Below are 10,655 nucleotides of genomic sequence, written 5' to 3'. Positions count from 1 at the left end.
TCCCGCTCCGGCCACCTGCAGCTTCCGGCACCGCAGGCTGGCCCTAACGTCTCCAGGGCCCCAAGCCCAGGGCGGACTGGAAGCCCGGAGGGAAGCCCGGCCGCGCCCCGCCACTCCCTTACCCTTGCGCGGGGGACAACAGGGACCGGGGGGAAGGGGCTGTACCCCATCGGCTCGCGCAGGCGCACCCCGCCGCCCTCTCCCCGGCTTTCCCCAGGCCCCGAGCTTCCCCTTCCTTTCACCCGTTTTCCAGGTTAACTCTCGTGCGGCCGCGCTGAGCCCGGGCGCCGTCGCCCCTCGCCGGCGGGCCGCGACGCTCCCCGTCGCTCCCCGGAAGCGGTAATGCTCAGCCGGTGATCCAGGAAGCGGATGAGCTCGCCTGCCTTCCCCTCCGGAGCGGCGCTGCGGGGACGCGGGGAAGGGGGTGGGGGGAGGTGGGGGGGGGACGCCAGCAGGCCCCGAGGCGGAGCGGTTCGTCCCAGCCCCCCGGCAAGGGGGAGCGGTGGCGGCGGCGGCGGCGTTTCCATGGCGCCGAGCGGGCGGGGGAACCGGGGCTGAGGACCCCGCCTGCTCATGGACTCCGCCGCGGCGGCGGCCGCCGAGGAGGAGGGCAGGGAGAAGCCCCCGGTGATCTACACCATGGAGAACAAGCCCATCGTGACCTGTGAGTGCACGCAGACGGTCGTTGGTCGCCGGTGCCGGGGGAGGGGGCGGGGCAGCAATGGCCGTCCGGAGCGGTGCAGGGGACCCTGCCCGGTGCCCCTACCCCAGGCCCGGGTGAAGGGCGGCCCGGGGTGGGGTCCAGCAGTGGTGACGGCGGCGGGCGGGCCCCGCGGTGCAGAAGCCCGGGGACTGTGCGGGATGCTGACACGGCGGGGAATGCAGGAACGGGGCGAGGCGGAGAGCGGCCGGGCTGCCCGCAGCGCTGGGTGCCGGCCCTCGGGGCTGAGGGACACGGCGCCCGGCAGGTGCTCTGCGGGCGGGTTTTGCTTCTTGACTGGCTTTTTCTTCTTTGTAATAGCAGTGGACAAACTTGGGTTTGTTCCTGTATGTGTCAGGGCTGTAGTAGATAGCAAAAATTAGCGCCATGCTTACGGGTGCTTAGGAGAAGAAATTCAAATACGACAGTAAATCCTAACCCCAAACTTCTTGGTAGTGAGCTTTGTGCAGTTTTGCTTTACAAGAGCAGAGAAGTCACGAGAAGTAAGATATTCTCAGTGACGAGGAGAGATTCCCACTGATGGATTCCCACTGACATAATTTAACTACTGTGCTTTGGTTTCATCTCAGGTAGTTTATTTAACAAACCGGATCGTGGGGTTTCAGTGATGAATTAGTTCTTTTAGGTGTCATTGGCAGGCGGCTGGGACATGTGCACGCTGGTCTTGATGCAAAACATGAGCTCTTGTGCTCTTACAGGTATAGTGGGTTGCACACAAAATTCTGTGAAAACAAGCATGTGAGCTGCATCTATAACACTCTTAATGAAGAAGTAAAGTGAATCAGGTCAGCGTGGACAATTCTGCTTTTCACTTTTTAAAGGAAAGATAACCAGTGCCTGTTGGTAATCCAACTACTTGTTTGCACTTCGTCAGTAAAACACTGGGAATGCTTTGTGTGCATGTGAAATAGAAACTATTTCACAGGTGTGTTGTCATATTGCAGTATAGGCATTGACAGTTAAGATCTTAGCCTGTGTAATACCAGCATCTTAGACTGATACTGGTATTTAGGAAAAAAAATAACCAGCTGAAACCTTGTAACTGTAGAACTCTGTGTGTGTGTGTATATATTTTCTTCAGACTATTTTGTAAATGCACTTTTTCTTTCTTAAGATTTTACCCTTTTTGGGTGCAGTTCACAGGATCATAGGATGTTAGAAGGGACCTCCAGACATCATCGAATCCAACCCCCTTGCCAGAGCAGAACCATAGAATCTAGCACAGGTTGCACAGGAATGCATCCAGATGGGTCTTGAAGGTCTCCAGGGAAGGAGACTCCACAACCTCTCTGGGCACCCTGTTCCAGTGCTCTATGACCCTTATAGTAAAGAATTTCTTCATCATGTTGAGGTGGAACCTCCTGTGCTGTAGTTTATATCCATTACTCCTTAACCTATCACAGGGTGCAACAGAGAAGAGCCTGTCCCCCCCCTCTTGACACCCAGCCCTCAGATATGTATAAACATATATTAAATCCCCTCTCTGTCTTCTCCTGACTGAAAAGCCCCAAGTCTCTCAGCTTCTCCTCATAGGGCATGTGATCCAGTCCCTTAATCATCTTCATAGCCCTCTGTTGGGCTCTCTCAAGTAGATCCCTGTCCTTCTTGAACTGGGGAGCCCAGAACTGGATGCACCAGGGCAGAGTAGAGGGGGAGGAGAACTTCCCTCGATCTGCTGGACACACTCCTCTTAATGCACCTCAGTTCATAAACTTAAGTCAGTGGTATCTGTATTGAATTTTCTGTGCTTATCTACTTCAAGACTTAAGAAATCCAGTTCACTCCAGGTTTAAAATAAAAAAAAATGTACATATCACAAACACCTGAAGGACAGAGTTGCCTTCTTTGTCGGTGGTACGCCACAGGCTGTGGTGAATTGCTCTCTGAGTTTGCTGGCTTTGTCCTGCATTCAGAATTGGAGAGTCTATGTGTGCATGTGTTGGGAGGGGTGGGATTGGTGTATGTCAGTCCTTACTGTGCCTTCATGGTTTTGTTAAGTAACATCTCTTTCAGTCTGTTGAAGGGCATGTAGTTTTACCTCAAACTTGCTTCTTTATTGGTAAATACAGATGAGGTCTCTGGCCATTTTGCATGAGGAAGTTTTCAACGTTCTAAACCTTGAATTCCATCTGATTTCAGTCAAGTCCAGTTACCTGATACTAGAAATAATACTAATTTCATAATAATGAGTGAGTTTGCTTTGTGGCTGCAGAATGTTTTGGACTTGACCACCATACAGTATGAGAGCAGTGTACTTACAAATGAGATATGATGTGAACATTATGTATCATTTGTATGCCTTGCTCCACTTAAGTCTTAGTACACCTTTGTGCACTAAAGGAGTAATTTCTGGGACTATGAACATACATGACACTAGTATCCTCACTGGTATGGACTAGAATGGCTGGGTCCAAGACCACCTAATTCAGAAAATACTGTTAATTGAGCAAAAGTGCTCAGAGAAGACCTTTCTAGAGATTGTAGTAAGGGTGACTTGCTACTATTTTTAAATGGAAACGTCTGCTTTTAGTGGAGAATACACTTTGCTTTAGCTGGTTTAGTTTCCTGTATTTCTTTGTTCAGAGAAGTGGAGTACTTAGAGACCATAATATGGCTGACTTGAAGGAAACATCTGAGCATTACAATTACTGGTGATTTATGAGGAGGCGAAGCTTGGTTTTCCGGGGTAAGAACTGTTGGCTTGGTGTTGGCTTGTAGGAAAATACGTTGAAAGGCACAATATTAGAAGCTGTTCAACTCTTTACCTTTTGTTTTGGAACACTGATTTCAGTCAGTTTAAGTTGTCTGGGATGACTGCCCTGCCTAGCAGGTGCAAATGAGGGGAAAATAGGCCTGCAAAGGGATAGCTGGTTTTGATTATATGAAGGAAGGGTTAAGGCTAAGTGTTTCTTCTAGCTACAAGATTTAGATTAATCTCTGTCAGGTAAACATTTGTGTCATGAAATGCTTCTGTTAACAGTTAGGCTTCATTCTTAATAACAGAGAACCAAAGATAAAATTTGGATTGGAATGAAACTTACTTTCAACACTGTACCAGAGATCTTTTGTAAACAAGTATGTTTATCTACTAGAAATAAATTTGACAGTACACTGAAAGAAAGGCTTCTATGGTAAGACTGTTATGCTTTCAAATCTCTAAGTTAAGCTGTATTGTAACAGCAGTCATTTGCTATATTGAGCCAATCCTGAACTCAACATTCTGTGTATGTACAGGCCTCAGCCTGCAAGGTAAACATGGCAGTTTCCGCATGGCTTCTGTGTTTGATGCCAATTGCAAATGCAGTTCTTGTCACTGTTTTTCATGCCAGTGCTGTGACTTGATTTTGTCCTCAGAATTTGTATGTAGATGCATTTTCCTTGTGTTTGTGGTATATTTATTACTGGCAAAACCCCCCTAATTTTAATAGAGAGTCTAGATGAATAGAATTAGCTAGGCGAACCATCTAACTAAAAACTTCAGGGACGTTTTCTCTAGGCAGATAGACAACCATATTCTGTAGGTGTCACATAAGTAGGATAGTCACAGAAAGATGCTGTCCCTTCGTTGTTTGGGTATTTCTCCCCCCTTTTTTTTTTTCCTCAAGGTGGCAGTAGCCTGGTTAGTATTCAGTGGTTCTTGTCCATTGGGACTGAGGGCAGTGATGACCCCTTTTCAAATTAGTTTGAATCTTGTTCTTATATTGTCAGTCTTACTAGATTGTAAACCCACTGGGTAGTTCCCTTATCTAGCTGTGGTTAGCCTTGCTCTGGCACATTACTTTGCAAACTGTCAATTCAACATTAACTTCGCCAGACCAACTCGGTTACAAGCAAATGAAGCTGTATTTACAAGCAAAATCCACACTGGAATTGCAATGAATGAGCATCTCTCCTATGAGGACAGACAGAAAGAGTTGAGGCTGTTCAGTCTGGAGAAGAGAAGGCTCTGAGGTGACCTCATTGTGGCCTTCCAGTATCTGAAGGGGGCCTACAAGAAGGCTGGGGAGGGACTTCTCAGGATATCAGGTAGTGATAGGACTAAGGGGAATGGAATGACGCTGGAGGTGGGGAGATTCAGGCTGGACTCGAGGAGGAAGGTCTTCACCATGAGAGTGGTGAAGCCCTGGAATGGGTTGTCCAGGGAGGTGGTTGAGGCCCCGTCCCTAGAGGTGTTTAAGACCAGGCTGGATGAGGCTGTGGCCAGCCTGATCTAGTGTGGGGTGTCCCTGCCCATGGCAGGGGGGGTGGGACTAGATGATCCTTGTGGTCCCTTCCAGCCCTGGCTGATACTATGAATATGTACAAAATATACAGTACTTACAATATTGTACAGATAATTACAATTAATAAACAGCACAAGGATCCCCCTTGCCAAGGACCACGGGAAGCTACTAGTTTCTGCCTGTCTGCTTTTCCCTCACCCCCCTGTACAAAAGGGACAAGAGAAAGGAACAGAGAAGTTAGACTTAGCCATAGTCAGTAGATAAGCAGGTTATCTCTCCTGAGCAAAGCAAAACGGCCGAGATCAGAAGAGGAGAGAAAAAGGAAGAATTGTTATGGTACAGCTCATCTTGTTTCAGATATTTGTCCAATGAATTTGTTTAGAATAATCTTTTGTTTTCCTTTTTACACCCAATAGCGATTTATTTATATTTTTCTACTTTTCTGCTCAAAATATGTAACTAAATTTTTAAAGGCATGGCCCCAAACCACCACAATACCAGACCTTGTATGTTTACAAACCATTTAAAGTTAGCTTCTAGCTTTCTTAATGCTGTAGAAATACTGTTTTGAGCACTAAATGTTTTTATTTAAAGAGGCAAGTTGAGCATTTGCATCAGACATCTTGAACATGGGTATTTTCTTTGGAGTGTTGACTTGATGCCTGGGGAGGTGGTGGAGTCGCCATCACTGGAGGTTTTCAGGAGAAGACTTGATGGGGTGCTTGGTGCCATGGGTTAGTTGTTTGGGTGGTGTTGGATTGGTTGATGGGTTGGACGTGATGATCTTGAAGGTCTCTTCCAACCTGGTTTATTCTATGTATTCTATGTAAAACAATGCAGATTAGTTTATTAGAAAACCTGAACAATATGGCTTCCCTTTCTTGAGTCCTCTTTGAAACTTAAATTTGGGAAGGGTCTGTGGAACTTCAGTGTAATGTTATTGCACATACATATCAGCCAAGTGTTCTGATGAAAGAACTTGTCCTTATGTAGCTGCTTTGCACTTAAAGTATTAGCTGTGTCTGTCTATATAAAGAGGAAGCTGAAGACTGAAGACACTTGCTAAATGAAGTAAGTCATATTTTTTTCATAGCTCTCCTACCAATCTGGGTTGGTTTTTTTTGTAATTATCTTAACAGTAGTGAATATACCCTAATCAACTCATAGTATTTGTTTATATATTGTTTGTGTGCATGTGTGTTCTCACTGCCAACATTATCTTAGCACAGTGATGTTTGTATGTAATATTTGGAGAGAATGGAATGCATCACTTTCATCTGGTCCATATTCTGAATGTGCTCTGTTGCATCAAGAGCAAAACCATCAGCAAAATCATTGTAGGCCCAAGAGTACAAAACATTCAGAAATACCTACAAGAGCAGCATAAACAGAAATGGTTAATAGAAGTAAAGAGGTGGTGCAAAGAAATTTACATCTTACTGGAGTGAAAATAAATGCTTACAGTTAGGAATATTGTTCTAGGACTGGAAGAGCTTGGTTTCTAGTAGGTAGATGTAACAAAAAAATGTGCAAATAAGAAGTGGCATGTAGCTCAAGTGATTAGAATGATTTGCTGCTAGTGAGAACTTTTAAATAGCTGTATCCTATATATATGTTTTTCCTCTTCTCACAGGACTCCTGTCTGCATTGTAAGTCATCGCTATCGTGTAGTTGATCCAATAATATTGTTATGATTACATGCCATGAGAAAAAGCTACATATTCTTGTTAATCTTAACCCCTATTTACTAGTGCAACAGTACAGTTTTACTGAAAGGATTTTCTTCTGCAGGCTACTAGTGAATCAGCTAAGATTTTTATACAGCAATTAATCTGTCTTGTGTTTCATTTTTTGGACTTCTTCTGAGTGTGGGTCTGGGCAGGACCTTGAAAAGAAACAAGTATGAATACCCTACAAGCCCTCCTAAGCTTCAGGTGAATCCATTTATAACAGGCCAGTGAATTATGGGAAAAAAAAGATTCATAGCAGAACTTTTTAGTGGAGAAAAAATAAATAGGATCAGAAAAGTAAGCTGTGACTGATACTTGGGCATAAAAACTAAACAAAACCGCACCAAAGTGCAGTCTTGGCACTGAGCTCTTTAAAGCTATCCGAAGCCTTTTATCTCAGTTGACTGAGTTTGTCATTGGTATCAAAGGGAAATATTTGTCTTCTTTAGTCAGCTGACCTCAGGAGTTTTTGTTTTACACTCTGTCTAGTTAGTGGGTTGGGATAATTTCCTCTAGAGGGGAAAAGAAAAAGATATGTTCAGATACTACAGTGACAAAGCCCTTCTAAGCATCTGACAAGTTTGGAAAGTTGTAGAAAAAAGATTCTTGGGGACTTTGGTGGGGTTTTAGGTGGGCATCAAATGTAAAACTATCAGTATATTATGGTTCTTCTGTATCAGGCAGCTGTATGTTCTTCCTGGGTGTTCTGGTAAGGTGGCCATTCTGGTTCTCATATCTTTCCTGTAAAGATCTGCAGCAGAACAGCAAGAAAGCAAGGATGACTGCATTAACTTGGCCTTCCAAAATATCAGAGAGAAAGACAAGGAGGAATTAATAAAGAAAAGGAATACATGGGACCTGTGAAAAAACAGCAACATTTTAAAACTTAGTAGTGTGAGCATTCATAATGGTCTTCTGGGGCTGTGTTTACTGGGATACTCAGTCACCTTTGCATTATGGTGTAATCTAAGCAAGGAGAGTTTTGGCATTAGATGCCTGTTTCAGTTGTTGGCTGATTTAAGTTTCAGAATTTGGCCCCAGTTTATGAGCTGCTACTTAGGGATACAGCCTGGCCTTGACCAAAAGGCATAGATGTTCTTTACTTGGTTTATGGAATGAATATTTACAGCCAGGTTTACAGTCATTTGAGTAAGCATTATTCTTCTTCGGCCTGACCTGGCTATTGTTAAATTTTGGCTGCCAGTTTTGTGGAAATCAAGTCTTTGGAAGTCTCATAAATGTTTTCCACTTAGACTGTCTGATTCAGTGTTTGATTTAGCCTTATCATAAAACCTTTTTAAGGCTCTACTGCTTTATTTGCCTTTGATTTCTGAATAGATAGCTGTTTGTCTTAATTTATTTGTAAAGTGTTTGGGTAAGTGGCATAGAATAGAATAGAATTAACCAGGTTGGAAAAGATCTTTGAGATCGTTGAGTCCAACCTATCATCCAACACTATCTAATCAACTAAACCATGGCACCAAGCACCCCATCCAGTCGCTTTCTAAACACCTCCAGTGATGGTGCCTCCACCACCTCCCTGGGCAGCCCATTCCAATGGCCAATCACTCTTTCTGTGAAGAACTTCTTCCTAACCTCCAGCCTTAACCTCTCCTGGTGCAGCTTGAGACTGTGTTGTCTTGTTCTGGTGCTGGCTGCCCTGGGAGAAGAGATCAACCCCCACCTGTCTACAACCTCCCTGAGCAATGAGGTCTCCTCTGAGCCTCTTCTCCAGTGTTACTACTACACATACAGAACCACCCCTTACTTGGAGTGGCATTGCTTAAAAAATGACTGGGTTTTGTCTGTATTTTGTGTGTATGTTGACATCTGGATGGGACTCTGGTTTTATCCAGAGGGGTTCCTGTGTTCTTTATAAATTGTAAATACATATAAATATTGTATGTTTTGTACATACTCATTTCATATTTCTATAGGTGTGAACTTCATTTATTTCCACTGAGATAGTCTGGCAATTTTATTTTGGGGGGTAATTCTCTCAATATTTTTTTTTTGGGGGGGGGGGGGGGGGGGGTTAGGGAATGATAATTTCAACCCACCACACTGTCCTATGATTCTGTGATTCTACCATGCTTAAGGTCTCTGAGTCATAGGGATATTGCACAGCTCCATACTAAAACTAGAGTGAGCTCTCGGGATCTTTTCTGTGATTTGTGCAGGTTGTGCTCTTACTTGTCTACTTGTTATAGGGAGCATTCCTCCTTCCCCAGAGTCCAGCAGCAAGCAGTTAACAATTTAGTGTGCATCTTGCAACTCTTCCAGTCCTCAACTAGTCAGGATGTTTGTCCTGTGTCAGTGCTGTGCTAGCGTTGCCTGCTGATAAAGTAATTTTTAGTCGTCTTGGCTTGAAGAGCTCAAAACCACCAGTTACAATAGATACAGGATCTAGCTGAGCAGAACCCAGAATGTAGCCTTTTGCATGCTTGTAATATGTGATAGCAGTGTTTGGTCTGTGTTCAAAAGATAGTTGATGTGTTTTGTCTTGGAGGTGTGACTCCCTTTTCTTCTAATGCTTGCCAATAGCTTTGCCTCAATCATAAAACACATTCTAATGTGCATTTTACATGCCCTCAAAACCAGTGCAGGAGGAAAACCCGACTGCTTTAAAAACAAATGTATCTTTCTTAAGCTGATAATGTGATGTGGTTGTGTCCAATAGCAAAGTGCTTAGACATTATCATTTAGTAGTTCTTCTGTTCCCCTGTAATACAGAGGAGTCCTTTTTACTCAGTGTGTTGAATTCTGAAACTCCTTTTTGGTGTATATTAGGTTTTCAGGTGCAGTACAGAAAGAGTACTTTGTTATGCTCCAGAGGTAAAATGCGTGGTTGGTTCTTTCAGTCAGGCTTCAAGCTCCCTGGGCTATCATTTTGATGTGGTCATCATGCTGTTGCTAAGTCATGTTTCACTTTCTATAGGCAGTAATGAGTTGCAAATCAATAGACTGTTCTCTCTGGCTTAGCTCATGGAGGTGGTGTAACTGTGTATAACACAGCATTAGCCATATGGCTAATACTTGTGTCACTATTCATTTTAGCTATTTGCTTACAGTCTTATATTAGATTTGGTACAGTACAGTTAATCCATATAGGACAGGATGAAGGTGATTGCTGATGACACTAAATTGGGTGGGAATGTTGATCTGCTGGAGGGTAGGAAGCCTCTGTGAAGGGATGTGGACAGGCTGGTTTGCTGGGCTGAGGTCAGTTGTATGAGGTTTAACAAGGCCAAGGGCTGGGTCCTGCACTTGGCCCACAACAACCCTCTGCAACGCTTCAGGCTTGGGACGGAGTGGCTGGAAAGATGCCCATCAATAAAGAGCCCAGGGATGCTGGTTGAAAGCCGTATGAAGGTGAGCCAGCAGCATGCTCAGGTGGCCAAGAAGTCCAACAGCATCCTGCCTTGTATCAGGAGTAGTGTGGGACAGTAGGACCAGGGAAGTGATCATGCCCCTGTACTTGACACTGGTAAGGCTGCACCTCAAATACTGTGTTCAGTTTTGGGCCACTCACTACAAGAAAGACATTGAGTTGCTGGAGCATGTCCAGAGAAGGGCAGCAAAGCTGGTAAAGGGCCTGGAGAACAAGTCTTCTGAAGAGTGGATGAGGGACCTGGGATTATTTAGAAAAGAGTAGGCTGAGGGAAGACTTAATTGCTCTGTACAACTACCTGAAAGGAGATTGCAGTGAGGTGAGGGTCAATCTTTTCTCCCTAGTATCAAGAACAAGAAGAAGGGGTCTCAGGTTACACGAGGCAGGTGAGGAAATGGGTGGAAAACTACCAGGAAATAGCAGAATCATCTATATATAAAATCTAAATTGGAAAATGTAGCTCTTGAGCTGCAGAGATCTTGGAGAAGAGTGGGGTGGGGGGAGAAAGCACAACAGCTGAGTGTCCATAGGAGGAAATAAAGGATGTTTTAGAATTGCAGTCTCTGCTAGTGGAAAATACAACCAGACAC

At 44.4% G+C, this 10,655-nt stretch overlaps 1 protein-coding gene across 1 annotated transcript in view; it reads left to right on the top strand.

Annotated features, from left to right (window-relative positions):
• The first annotated feature begins 452 nt into the window (after positions 1-452).
• Positions 453-10,655, top strand: part of TRAPPC10 (trafficking protein particle complex subunit 10) — a 44,826-nt gene continuing 34,623 nt past the window's right edge. Inside the window, exon 1 of the mRNA XM_054165865.1 lies at positions 453-664. Within this exon, the coding sequence (XP_054021840.1) occupies positions 574-664 (91 nt within the window). The 5' untranslated portion in view covers positions 453-573. The remainder of the gene's footprint in view (positions 665-10,655) is intronic.

The sequence above is a fragment of the Dryobates pubescens genome, chromosome 12 (assembly GCF_014839835.1).
Source record: "Dryobates pubescens isolate bDryPub1 chromosome 12, bDryPub1.pri, whole genome shotgun sequence".
NCBI lineage: Eukaryota > Metazoa > Chordata > Aves > Piciformes > Picidae > Dryobates > Dryobates pubescens.
This window is presented reverse-complemented; position numbering and strand designations above follow the sequence as displayed.